General features: G+C 37.6%; 1 protein-coding gene across 1 annotated transcript in view; it reads right to left on the bottom strand.

Annotated features, from left to right (window-relative positions):
- Positions 1-14,379, bottom strand: part of enpp6 (ectonucleotide pyrophosphatase/phosphodiesterase 6) — a 29,567-nt gene extending 15,188 nt beyond the window's left edge. The window contains exons 1-3 of the mRNA XM_067517980.1: positions 14,070-14,379; positions 11,501-11,680; positions 2,074-2,185 (exon numbers count right to left, since the gene is read on the bottom strand). Of these exons, the coding sequence (XP_067374081.1) occupies positions 2,074-2,185; positions 11,501-11,680; positions 14,070-14,325 (548 nt within the window). The 5' untranslated portion in view covers positions 14,326-14,379. The remainder of the gene's footprint in view (positions 1-2,073; positions 2,186-11,500; positions 11,681-14,069) is intronic.
- Between the last annotated feature and the right edge of the window lie 573 nt (positions 14,380-14,952).

Consider the following 14,952-nt stretch of genomic DNA (forward strand, 5'->3'; position numbering starts at 1 on the left):
GTCTTCGTAGATTTAGAGAAAGCGTATGACAGGGTGCAGAGAGAGGAGCTGTGGTATTGTATGAGGACGTCTGGAGCGGCAGAGAAGTATGTTAGAGTGGTGCAGGACATGTATAAGAGCTGTAAGACAGTGGTGAGGTGCTGTAGGTGTGACAGAGAAGTTCAAGGTGGAGGTGGGTCTGCATCAAGGATCAGCTCTGAGTTCTTTCTTGTTTGCTCTGGTGATGGAAAGGCTCACAGATGAGGTTAGACAGGAATCTCCATGCACTATGATGTTTGCAGATGACATTGTTATTTGTAGTGAGAGCAGGGAGCAGGTGGAGGAAAATCTAGAGAGGTGGAGGTCTGCTCTGGAAAACAGAGGAATGAAGCGTGTGTGAATGAGGGGGACTCTGGTGGAACAGTGAGGTTACAGGGAGCAGAGGTGAAGAAGGTGCAGGACTTTAAGTACTTAGGGTCAATGGTTCTGAGCAACGGAGAGTGTGGAAAAGAGGTGAAGAGGCGAGTGCAAGCAGGTTTGAACGGGTGGAGAAAAGTGTGTTGTGTGACAAAACAGTATCAGCGAGAATGAAAGGAAAGATGTTCAAGACGGTGGTGAGAACAGAGATGTTGTTTAGCTTAGAGACAGTGGCACTGAAGAAAAGACAGGAGGCAAAGTTGGAGGTAGCAGAGCTTAAGATGTTGAGGTTCTCTTTGGGAGGGACGAGGATGGACAGGATCAGGAACGAATACATCAGAGGGACAGCTCATGTTAGGTGTTTTGAAGATAAAGTCAGAGAGGCCAGATTGAGGTGGTTTGGAGATGTTGGCCCCTATCGGTGTATTAGTATATGAGTGTGTGTGTGATTGTGAGTGTGAATGGGTGAATAACAAGCAGTGTAAAGTGCTTTGAGTGCCAATAGGTAGAAAAGCGCTATATAAGTGCAGACCATTTACCATTTACATGATTCGCTGTGGCGACCCCTGAAAGATAACAGCTGAAAGGAAAAGAAGAAGAAGAAGATATACAAACAATGGGATGCAGCCACGGAGGCGTTATTTAAATGGCTTTTATTTTCTATAACAACCCCAAGGATTCAGCAGTACGTCTTAGCCAACACCGATGTTTAGTTGACTGTATAACCGAAGCAGGTAAGTGCCCAATGAGGCTCCAGCCTGACTCCGAAGTGGGACGGCGGGCGGGAGCTGGCCCCATCAGAAGTCCACTCCGTTTGGTGACATCGAAACATCGGTGTTGGCCGTTAATCTGCAGAGTCCTAATAAAAAATCTTCCGCATGGACAGTGGCGATCATATCGCCATCAACTTTCAAACAAATTATTTTACATTATGGAAAAACAAAATACAATCCACATGAGTCAAACATGCTAATTTCAAACACATTAAGACACATAGTAATGTGATGTCACGATTATGTGATGTTACTAGGGTGCCTCCATAGCTGTGCAAAGTTTCTCTGCTTGCATCAAGTACGGCCGATGGCCCACCCCCGGGAGCCATATACTCCACTGTGATTGTTAGGTTTGTTCAGCTCCAGCTATCACAAAAAAGGAACCTTCCGCACAAAACGCGATAGAGTCTCATTCATATAAAACCCGCGGGCCGCACTAACATTAAACTTTCATATCGTCCTGCGGGCCACAAAATATCGTGTCGTGGGCCGCAATTGGCCCCCAGGCTGTGAGTTTTAGACCCCTGAACTAGAGAAAGTTGATTCAATTTTTCTAAGAGACATGTCTGAGGCAGGGAGGGGGTCCACTCTCCTTCCTCTCAGAGATATGTCTCTGCAGTAGTGTAGAACACACTAGTAACATTGAGCCTTGAAGCTAAGCACAATGAACTGTCCTGCTATGATTAAGACATCTCTTAATTAACCAAAGACTCACTAAAGCTTATTAATTTACATGTTTTTATATTAACCGTTGGGTTGCTCAGTGGAAAGCGGCAGAGTTTTTATCTCTCAGGTTAAAAAAAAGTAACTCAAATTTGAAAGCTGTTTTCCATCTAATGTTAAATGGCATTGGATCTAAAAATATCACAAGATACACGACAGCTGCATGTAATTGTGTCGTTACCTCAGGACTTGGAGAGCATTCACTATCGAGTCTGTCAGGTTTTTCTCTGAAGGGTTGTACACGTATTCTTCACAGAATGTTGGATGGACACCCAGAATTTCCACCTCGCAGCCTGAATGCACGCACACACAAACACACACACACACACAGAAAATTGAATGCAGCTGGTGGCATCTCTGCTGGCTGGTTATACTGCACTGTACATTGTGTCATTAATTGGATCACAGGCAAATTACATATTGATTTATGCTTAACTTTTTGTGCATGTTTGAAAATATTCAGTTATGTGTTTAAAATACAAGAGACAGATGAAGTACTTTCAAAATCTCGGTCTTCATTTATAGATTGATTTTAAAAAATGTTTGTATGAAAACATTTGACTGAAAATATGTTGTAAGTTTTAAGTTGTAACCTTTATTTATAAATAAACAAAATGACAAAATTTATATATTATTTACTATAAGATAACTTATAGTATTTTACAGTCTAAACAGTTCTTTCCAAAAGTACTGGAGTGGCATGGATAATTTGTTTAAAGTAAAAATTTTATTTTAAAAAATGAGTTTCAGATTAATTGTTGAGTGTGTTTGTTGTTGAAATACAATTGGTCCCTGAATCCCTCTACCAAGTTAAGATGAGCCAGAAGCTGACGAGATAGTGTAGGGACACAAGTTTTGTGTTGGCCCCCCCTAATCCCCCTCACAATAAACAAATGTTACAACAGACAGAATCCTTGTAGTGAAGTTTCATACTTGTGGCATGTCCACTACTATTTCATTTAAGGGACAAAACTGAAAACTGGTACTACACCTCCCCCAAAAAAGTGTAAGTCTAAAGAGGAAATTTGAAAATGTTTTCTTTTACTGGAAATCCTACAAAAAAATCTCACTTCATAAAAGTAATAATGTTTAGATTGTTTGATATTTTATTAATTTTATATTTTATAAATATTTTATTGTATATATTTTGTGGAAGATACTGCTGTTGATCCATGAATAGACCATATGGTTTAGCTTGCTCTGTAGTCTAAAAACTCAATCACCGGCCACTGCTGGTGACACATCTTCCATCGCAGGTATAATCAAAATTTATGGATAGCACCGATTTGTTCTCCTGATTATACTAATCTATATATGGGTTATTTTAATAAGAATTTAATTTTTAATCCTAAAAAAAAAGTGTTTCACGTGTGCTTTAACTCATGTTGTGGAATTGTGTGGCCTAGCCTATATTGGTAAGACCTCCCGGCAACTGAAAGCATATCTGAAGTATATAACTGCACAATGAACCACTGTAGTGGTTAGTAATAGATTACATATATTCTAGTATTATTCCAGCATTACACAATATTGCACAATATTATTGAGGTATGTTGTTTTGCACATATGATACAAGTACTCTAACCTCTACAGGTTTGTTTGACTCAAATTATATGAGCATTATCACTTTTGGAGCCTAAAGCAACAGCAGTCGCACAAACTGGTTGCCCACAAAAACAAATGTGCTCTGATTCTCAATATTCATATTTTAGAGTAGCTGAACTGGTTGAGATTTAGGAAGTTTGGAATCCAATAGGCTGCATCGTTTACACAGTTATATAACATAAGATAGTCACATCCATTTAGTAAATTCACAGCCATATTAACATTAGTATAAGCATATTAACAGCATACTTGCCTGAGTAATCTCCCATTCTATCTTAATAAAAACTCAACCCATTGGTAGGCTGGCAAAATATTGTATATTGTGTAATACTGGAATAATACTAGAATATATGTAATCTATTGCTAACCACTACACCACACAGACAGTAGATGGGTGGTTGGACACTTTGAAAGGTACTGGTTTGGCCAGGTATTGTTTTCACACTGTTGTGTTTGTACTATTTCTGCTAAGTATCAATAAAGCTCACACCTTTTATTCATCATGTGATGAATGCAAATGATTTGCTTTCCTCATTAAATTAATATTCATGTAATTGATCATAGTGCAACCCAGAATAAAAACACAAATACATATAAGAAATCAAACACATAACCGCATTATTTAGAGATAAACTTACAAAATATACACAAAAAATACTATTTAATAATAGTAATTTATGGGAGAGGTTTACCCAAGCCTGTATTATAATGATTCAGTGAAACCAGTAGCAACAGATCGAGCAGCCATTCCCAAGTTTATTTTTAATGACAAATCACTGAACAATTGCTACAGATCTATAATCACAAAGTATTTTTCTTTTAAATGTTGGAGTTTAAGTAAAGGTTGGTGTGAGTCCCGGTGGTTAAACTGCTATTCAAATGATTCCGCATCCCACATCCCCGCCATCCTGATGATCCAAAATACAGCAGCACAAGTTATCTGTGATCAGCCAAACTGGAACTATACCTGTCAGCCAGAACATTAACACTGGTGATCTTAAAAATGTTATGGAGGACAAGGGTCAGCATGGCCACTGAGCAGTCTGCAGCTACACAGTCCCATACCAGGAAAAATGTGATTCATTGTGTGCAAAATTGGTAAATGGTCTGCACTTACATAGTGTTTTTTACCTATTGGTAAAAGGTAAAAGTACCACTTTTAAATCTTTCATTAAAGTTCTAAGTAGATTATTTACATTTCACTTAAAAGAACTCCACAAAGAAAACAAGGCATTTCACACAATACTGATGGTAAGCGTGTTTTTTACCAGAGTACTTTCTCTTCTGGGACTCCAAAACCACACTATTATCAACCTAGGAGGCTCTGTAATCACTTGCTATAAAAACAAAACAAAAAAGTCCTTTGTATCTGCGATAACATTAATACTAGATTTATTAACACTGTAAGAAGCCTCTGAGCTTCTTGGATTTTTTTAGACTTTGTTCTGCAGTCATACAGATGATATTAGATACAAACTTAGTATCTCCTCTTACTGCAGAACCATTTAGTAGAGGTTTGTGTCCAAGACAGCCTTTGTTTTATAACATTTGTAGACAATATCATTAACTGATTGTCTAAGCTTTGTTAGCTTCAAACCTACCACATGTCTCCTTGACCCTAACCAGCTAAACTTCTTATGTCTGAGCAATTGTGGAACACACATGAATGATTAACGTTAATATATCACTTACTTGTGGTTAAATGTTAACTTGAGCAATGAAACTTTGATCTAGATCTTGACTGTAGAGTTGGTATAGAATTATTATCAACCAGTCTCTAACCTTTAATTCTACACATATTAGGGGGGAAAGCCTATTTATTTATTTATAAAGCATGATTCATCCCTTATCAAGGGCTAAAACACACACTGATTAATTTTCACATTCAAGCCTACAGGTAAATTTAGAGCTGCTAATAAACTTAATCTGTGTGTTTTTAGAATGTGATTCATGATTGATGCATAATTGATGCATGACACAGGCACAAAAACACACAGACACACCTACATACAATGCTCACAATGGGGTAGGCCACTTTCATACCTTCAATTTATATGTATGAATCAAGCCTAAGTGTAATTCAAACAGATAACCTTGACAGATAATGTTGTAGAGTGGCGCGGCAGTAATTTGCTAGCTTCAGTAAAAGCAGAAAACTGATGGTGGACTGTAGGAATGGCAAGAAGACTCTAATCCCTGTAACCATCCTGGTAGACAAAATACATATTGCACAAATATCTTCAAAGTCCCCATTAACAACAATCAGAGTGGTCAAACAACACATATGCTTTCTTCAAGAAAAGACAGAGTAATGTTATACTTCAGGAAGCTTAATTCCTTTGATATGGACAACAGGTTACTGATGATTTTCTATCACTCTACTTTGAAGGCAAAATCTATTATATTTTTGGGCAATTTTTTTACTTCATTATGAAACAGTGAATTTTAAGCCTTTTTCACAAATTTACTAGAATCCTAAGATTCTTTAGACCTTATCTGGAAGCACTGTCAGTGAGAAAGAAAATGTCTGTGTGAGGCGGCCCCAAGATTACCCAGAGTATTTTTGAATGCTTGGCTCTTATGCGCACTAAACAATTGCAACCTAATTTTTCTAGCATATTTTGCTTCCTGTACACACGGATCCCTCACTGAAATCAAGCAGTTTCTCCAGTGAGAATGCTTCTGACTCAAACAATCTCCATGTTAAATGTGTGAAAAACAATGAATTTGTGGTCCAATTCATGTTCTTTATTGATGGTTATGCTTGCCACGTTGATCATTCTATGAATAACCAGTGACATCAACACAGAGACTGAATCATTTATTACTCCATTATCTGTAATCGCTTATCCTGTTGTAGGGTCTGGAGGGACCCTACAAAAACTAAATCAAATTTCTGTGACTTGCGAAAGCCACAGAGACTGTGTGTCATAGCTTTCAACAGTCAGCCAGAAAAAGTGGAGCAGGCAGAGGTTTAGAGAAATGATGACTGCATTCACCAAAAGAGAAACAAAGTAAGTTTTTTTTTTTTTGTTGTTGGTGTATTAGTAGACTGTACTCTATATGATAAGGTGTTGCTTGGTGCAAGAGTTGTAGGCTGAGTTTAATCTGAAAGTGTTGTGCTGAAATAAGAGAATGATTTTTATGGAGTGTACATGACTGTATTTCTTTTAAACTTATGTTAAACCTGTAACATTAGTGTGGGATTAAAGGGCCCATAATGTTGGTGGCAATGATATAATGTTATTGTGTTTTTGTTTTGACTTTCTCTTTGGGTTATGAACCTGTTTCAATGTGTTTCAAATGTTTCGACTGTTTCTATCCTGTTTCTATCCTGCTCTGAACCTGCTTTGAACCTGTTCTTAACCTTTTTTAAGCCCATTTTGTTAGTGAAGAAAGCTTCAATAAACAAGGAAAAAGCAGAAGACACAGAAGCAGAAGATATTCCAGCCTCTCCTGTGGTTGTGACATAAGTCTTTTCAAGTTTGGGTAGTTGAACCTGGACTGCTTCGTGTTTGGTACAGCCCAAAAAACAGGTAGTGGAGGAGGATTTGCTATTGTACACCTGTTTCTCTTTGAGGCAATTGAGTTAGGACTACTTCAGCTCGTCTGAACACCAAATGGCTAACTTTTGCACTACAAATTCTTTTTTTTTATTGTGTTTTAATCTACAGACCTCCTGGTCCTTCACGCGATGAGTTTTTATCCACAATTATGACTATTAAATTGGAGTCTGTGTTGATAGTTGGTGATTTTAACGTACACATTGATACGTGTTCCTGCAACAGGGCATTAGAATTAATATCTTTGACCAAGTCCTTTAACTTCACACAGCATGTCTCTAGTCCCACACCATTACATTGGACTTGGTTTTCAGTTTGGGCCTGTGTGTGGATCAACACAGGCATAAAAAATTTGTATATACAATAAAATGTGTAAATTCTTCTTCAGACAAATGACAGCAACATATTTAATCTCTAAGATGCCTTTGTAATAAAAAAAAAACATAAAAATTGCAACAGACAAAAGAACTAGCGGTAAAACTACCACAAAGCTTAGTGAAATGAGTCCGTTCTCCCCCAGGTAGCAGGCTTAACCACTCACAGTGCCAAAAACATCCAATCAAATTTAAAAATTTACTTAATTTAGATAAATGAACCAAATACTTTAAATCTAAAGGGGGACTTTATGAAAAATATCAAAACTTAATAAAGTGGCAAAGTAGCAGTACTAGGATAACATTTTTAGGGGCGACTGTGGCGCAGGAAGGTAGAGCAGTTGTCCACCAATCTCACAGTTGGTGGTTGTTGGTTCCACCTCCTCCACATGTCAAAGTGTCCTTGAGCAAGACACTGAACCCCAACTTAGTTGCTCCTAGTGAGTGTTGGCCAGCTGCATAGCAGCTCCCCCATCAGTGTGTGAGTGTGTGTGATTGTGAGTGTGAATTAAAACCAGTGTAAAGCACTTTGAGTGCCAATAGGTAGAAAAGCACTATATGTGCAGACCATTTCTCTCCATCCATAAAATGAGAGAAAATACTTTTGTCTATTTGAGCTGTACTTAGATGCGAATTGAATTCAGTTTTTATTTCTTACAGGTTTTTTAATGTGATCTAAATTATCACATATATATATATATATAGGCATATATAGGCATTACCTAATATGCAAATAAATAATATTGTTTATGGTCAGCTTTTAAGAAGAGATGGATTTTGTAGAGCCATTATCCAATTTGGTAATTCAATGTTTCAGGGTGTGTCCAAGCAGTACAACTATGAAATGCAAATATTCCAACATTTATGGAAATTTACAGTGCCTAAAGAAGTATTCACCCCTTTGGATGCTTCACCATTTTACTGACAGTATATATCAATTACGGTCAATATATAAGGTGGTGACAAAAACATTTCAGAAAATAGTTTTTTTCTGTTTTGTTTTTTGTTTTTGTCCTTTTGTCTCATCCTTTGAGTTCAGGGTCATCAAAGCGGATCATTTCTCCAGATGTAGGATGCAGGTTTTACGCTGGATTCCTATCCTGACGCAACCCTCCCCAGTTTCTACCAAGCATGGGACCAACACTGCACAGCTGGGGATGGACTGTGGACTTCGGGGAGTCCACTGTCTTACCCTTCTTACACTATGACATTCGAGCGGGGCGCGTACCTCTGACCCTATGTTTCTGACCCCACATTGCAGAAAAATATACCTCATTAATTTCAAAATGAAAACAGGTTTGTATGTAAGGTGAAATAAGTCTTTGCATAAATATCTTATCCCCTTTAAAATGACTGACCTAATCCTATAAGAACCAGGCTCATGGTGCACCCATCTGCCTTGACCGGTTGGGGTGAGTGGAAAGTAAAGAGAGAGAGAAAAAGGGCAACAAAAGAAACAACAAAACATTGGGCAGGTTGGTAGGACCAGTAGCTGCCCACTGGTAAACACACAGCTCCAAAAGCTGGGACACCTGCAGAAAGGGACAGAGAGAGGGAGACCGAGGAGAAAGACAACTACTGGAGAAAACACACAAAGTTCATACAGTGGTGACATTTGTGGGGTGAGAGGAGAGGAGAGAGGGACAAGAGGAGGAAAGGAGCTCATTGCATCGGGGTGTGGGTTCCCCAGCAGTCTAAGCCTATAGCTGCATAACTATCTATAATGGACTACTTTTTCGGCATCATTTTGAGGCAGGATAAGCTCCCAATTTTGGCAATGTTCTGTAGGTGAAAGAAGGCTGTTCTAGAGATTTGTTTTATATGTGAGGTAAAGTACAAATCCTGGTGAAAAATAACTCCAGGGTTCCTTGCAGTAGTACTGGAGGCCAGAGTTATGCCAGCTAGAGGAACAATATGGTTAGACAGTATTCTTCTGAGATTTTTAGACCCAAATACTATGACTTCAGTTTTGTCTAAGTTTCGAAGTAAAAAATTGTGGGACATCCAGGCCTTTATGTTTTGTAGGTATGCTTGAAGCTTGATTATCTGATTTTATTCATCTGGTTTCATAGATAGATATAGTTGGGTATCATCGGCATAGCATTGGAAATTTATGGAGTGTTTTCTAATTACGTTGCCTAAAGGAGACATATATGAAGTAAAAAGTATTGGTCCTAATACAGAGCCTTGTGGAACTCCATAGCTAACCTTTGTTTGCATGGAGGATTCATCAATATTAAAAAATTGAAGTCTATCAGATAGATAATATTTAAACCAACCTAGTGCAGTTCCTTTAATCCCAATTTCATGTTCCAGTCTTTGTAATAAAATGTTGTGACCAATGGTATCGAATGCAGCACTTGTTCTGTTAGATAACAGAACAAGTTAGAACTGTTAGATAACAGAACAAGTATAGAGACTAGCCCACTATCTGAGGCCATGAGAAGATCGTTGGTGACTTTTAACAGTGCTGTTTCTGTACTAAAATGAACTCTAAATGCTGACTCAAAGTCTTTATACAAATTATTTATGTACAGGTGGTCGCATAATTGTTTTGCAACGACTTTAGAAATAAAGGGGAGATTGGATATTGGTCTGTAATTGGCTAAAACGCCTGGGTTAAGGACAGGGTTTTTTTAAGTAGTGGTTTATTATAGCTACCTTATAGGCCTTTGGTACATAGCCTATTTCAAAAATTAAATTAATTATATTTATTACAAGCATATCTATTAAGGGTAAAGCTTCCTTGAGCAGTCTAGTTGGAGTAAGGTCTAACAGACATGTTGTTAGTTTAAATTAGATAATAGTTGAAGTTAGCTTTGCAAGATCTATGGGTAAAAACCAGTTTAATAGGAATTGGGGCCTTATTGAGGACTCTGGCACTGTTGTATATGAAGATCTACCTAAAAGTTTTTTGGGGAGTGAATTCTGGTGAATTCTTTCACTAATAGCTACACTTATTCATAAAGAAAGTCATGAAGTCATTGCTGCTCAGAGTTAAGGGAATATTAGGCTCAACAGAACTATGGCTCTTAGTCAGCCTGGCTACAGTGCTGAAAAGAATCTGGGGTTTGTTCTTGTTTTCCTCTATTAATGATGAATAATATGCTTTTCTGGAATCACTGAGGTTTCTTTGTACGGTTTTAAATAGTTTTTCCAGGCTAAATGAGTTCTGTATATCGATCATCAAGAAATGGAATGAATATGGTACACATCTAAATGTGCCTAGAACAGGCCATCCTCAGAAACTGATTGACCGATGAAAAAGGAGACTAGTGAGAAAGCCTGCCAACACACCGATGACTACTCTGAGTTACAAGCTTCAGCAGCTGACATAGGTCAGGCTGTGAATATAACAACTGTTGCCCAGGTTCCTTGCCAGTCAAAGTTTCATGGGAAAAGGAGATCCCACTGTTGAAGAAAATTCACATCAGGTTATGAATTGAGTACCCCAAAAGGCATGTGGGAGATTCCATGGTCAAGTGAGAGGAGCTTATTAGGTCTGATGAAACCAAAATAGTGCTTTCTGGCTATCAGACAAGACGCTATGTAAACACATCCTCCCTGAGTGGGTATACTGACCTGAAAGGTCAGAACATTTATGGAAACATTTACTTCACCTCACGTATTTCTATTTAATTGACATTAATTAGTAGAAACCCGTTTTCACTGTGACATTAATAAGGTATTTACTCTGAATTTTTGGCAACTATATTGACTATGATTGATTTATAATGTTAATAATGTGCTCCATGAGTACACACAATGTATTCAGGACAGTATACAACAACATACAGGTGATGTAATGGCCAATCAGTCTACATCACCTATTTGACAGGACTCAGACCACAACACAATCCACATCAGTTGCACATGTTAAACAATAAAAACGTGTAGTTTAGAATTTAAAAGTATCCGCTTTTAGTTTCATTCCTACAAAAGGTGGATGCCTGAAATGTTTTCTATGTAGATAGGCTGTAAAAACCCAACTAGCTTTTAAAGTTTGCAAAATGTCACCCATACATATAAACAAGTTCCACTAACTTTTATTATTGTATTTGCTTACCAGGCCAGTAGTACATGAAAACCTTCTTCCCCAACTTCTCCATGGTGACCCATAATGGTTCTGACCCATTCCACCAAAGAGGCAACCGGCTGTCAGGATTGGACCCAATTAGAAACTCCTTCTTAGAGGATTCATCCCACATGTAGTTTCCAGTCATCTGATGAACATCACAGTGACGGCCTGTCAAAAAGTAAACATAAATAAATAATAAAAAATGGCATTCTCTATAGCTCTGTGCCTTATAGCTCCAACTAAATTTAAGGAAATTACTATGCCCTGTTTTTAAAATACGAGACATGCAGTATTTGTGAAGAATTATGTTTATGGTATTAGCACTTTAGGCAAAATACAGTCCCAAAAAAATTGTTTGAATGTTTGAGGACCCACCATATTTTAGCCAGTCCTAAACCTCAAGTTAAAATGATAAAGGTCAGGAAAGCATTAGGATTTAGGGTGGTAGGGTTAGGCATGGTTGAGGTTATGGTGTCAGTCAATGAATGCTCTCACTATGGAAAGAAAAGCTTATGTGATCCATCAAAATACACACACATCAGCACATCGTAGAAGGCAGGTACAAAGCTTACAACTGGCCATGATAGGCTATTGTTTTTAGGGGGCCTAGTAAGGTAGGGGACTGCAACCCACGTGACATGCAACACTCACACACTCTATTTTGTCATCTTTACTCTTCTCCATGTGTGCTTTGTGCTGCTACACTACTGCATCTGCCTCATGTGAAAAAAGTTGTCTCATAATGCTATAAAAATTTGATTTGTGACACAATGAAATAAACAATAGAGCATGATATTAAATGATAGAGAATTTTCAAATCGTTACACAATATATAGTGTCATATTTCACAGCCCTAATGTCAGACAGATACAACATACTGCTGTTAATGTGGCAGATGACTCTTACTGAGGCTTGTAATTCCTGTGGGTCAGGCCCTCCTGTCAATGTCTAGGCAAATGTAGCATTTGCTATAGGGAATTTGGCTTTTCTGTGTCAGAGATATTGTATGAGACCGGTGATTTCTCTGGTAGCCTTTTAGGCCAACATTTTTAAAAAGTGCAGTTAAAAAAGTTATATGGAAATACTGAATTAGACAGTAGCATGGGGATATTTAATGCAATTTAAATATCTATCTTGGTAGAAAAGGGATTGACTAAAAGTGTGGCTTGATGGAAAGAAACTGACAAAAGTGCCGTCTCTAGTAAAAACATATGTTTAAAAACTTCAGTACAGTGACTTGGTAAGGTGGATATCATCTGAGATTTTTTATGTTTGCTGGCTGGCTACATGTTTGTTTGTGCGTATGTTTGTGAAAGAATGCTATTAATGTATGTCAAGTGCATGTCACGCTGGGAGCAAACTCAATCAACCTGGATAACTGCAGAGTGACCTCCTAATTGCTCAGCTTAAAGGCACCTGTCAATTTTGTGTTACTGTTTCCACTTACAAACGTGCACATTTTTTTATCTCTCCTCTCTTTAACTACATATCATCATTATTATAATTATTAGTGTATTGTTTATGTATTGTTCTATTCTGTATTTTGTACATTTTGTAATGTTTCTTCTGGTTATTTTCACTTTTGGTGTCATTTTATTCTGCTTCTGAATATATACCTTAGGGAATCAATACAATGTTACCTTATGCTGCTTACTTACTCAAAACATTATTATTATTACAATACATTATTATTACAAAAGTTTGTGCTTTTTGCTTTTTGTGCTTTTGCATTTTCAGTGATCTACTGTTGTTGTATGTAAAATACCTATTCAAATAACAATAAACACAAAAATGAGTAAAAAACATTTTAAATTTTTTCCTAAAATGTATTTGTCTGCTCAGGTGTTGGGCAGACAAAAACAAACAAAAGAAAACAAAAACAATTCGTATTTTGGTCAATAAATTAATAAATAAAAGTGGGTAATTAAACTTTAACATTAAAGATAAAAACAAATGTAAAATGTAAGACAAAAAAGGACCTATTCATCCCAGGCCAGGGGCTCAAACCAGCTACCTTATGATCACAAGCTTTCTTCTGTAACCAGTAGACTACCACTGCCCCATATCAAATAAGAGAGACAAATTGGCATGGCAGCAGAGAATTCCTTGCTGAATAATGGCTGCACATATTATGTTATTAACTCTAAACTGTCCATGGAAATTCACAGTGGAATAGTCGAAAACGACTGTTCCTTCTCGCCAATTGTCCTCCAGACAGGACAGCTCCGTAGTCTTTTAAGCAACTAAGTTTACACCTGTGAGGAGTAGGTCTGGCTAATTTATAAAGAAATCTTGGCATTGCAAATACTTTCCAAAGAAACAAGATTATTACAATTGTGGATGTTGTACCTAATGTAGAGACGTGCGTAGTATTTTGCAACAAGCGTGATTAAGAATTAATAATTGACTATAAAGCAGAAAATGCAAATCTGGTGCATGTTTTCAGCGATTGTGTTACAGCTTCAAATTTAGAGTAAACAACTGAGGAAAAAACACTGGGTAATGACAAATATCGGACGAGAAAGAGAGGTTATGATAAAAAAAAATTGAGTTTTACCGGTCATTAATGTGTAGTAGTTAGGGTATGATAAACTTGGGAAGTCTGGCGTCATGTAATCCACCTTCACTCCATTGCCCACAAGCTCGCGAAATCCGGGCAGCGCCTGCAGATCATCCATGTAGTCATATCGGAAGCCATCGATAAGGAACACGAGCAACGGACGAACTGCGAGACACTGCTGTCCCGTTGCGAACAGAAACAGCAGCGGTGATAAGAGACGCAGGGAGCACACGGATACTTGTCTCGGCGACATTATGGTTCTCACTGAAATGTGCACGCAACAGTCCGTTATGTAAGAATCCCAAGTCCTGTAGAAAGCGGTAGGTGGAGTTACAGTTAGTGTGGGTACATCAATGACACACATAACAGAATCTGATATACCTGTGCCTCAACTACTATTTTATCCAACTCCTATCATTAAATAAAAGCCCTGCATTCAAAAGAACAGTATTTGAGTTACCTTTTATTGACAAAAGTACTATAGACTGACTCAGGACACGTGTTATCACCTAAAGGCATAGTGCTGCCAGAAAGTATCCCCAGCCCTTAACTTTTTCCACATTTTGGTATGTTATAGCCTTATTTCAAAATGAATCAGATTAACTATTTTCCTTAAATTTCTAAAAAACAATACACCATAATGACAACGTGAAAGAAGTTTGTTTGAAATCTTTGCAAATGTATTAACAATAACAATAAATCACATGCTAAATTCTAGACCTTTGCCATGACACTCAAAATTGAGCTCTGATGGATTCAGTTTCCACTCATTATCTTTGAGATGGTAAATGGCCATTTATAGCGCTTTTATTCAAAGCACTTTACAATGTTATTTAAAATGTCATTCACACCAACACACTCACACACTGATGGTGGTGGC

Source organism: Channa argus, chromosome 10, assembly GCF_033026475.1.
Source record: "Channa argus isolate prfri chromosome 10, Channa argus male v1.0, whole genome shotgun sequence".
Classification (NCBI taxonomy): domain Eukaryota; kingdom Metazoa; phylum Chordata; class Actinopteri; order Anabantiformes; family Channidae; genus Channa; species Channa argus.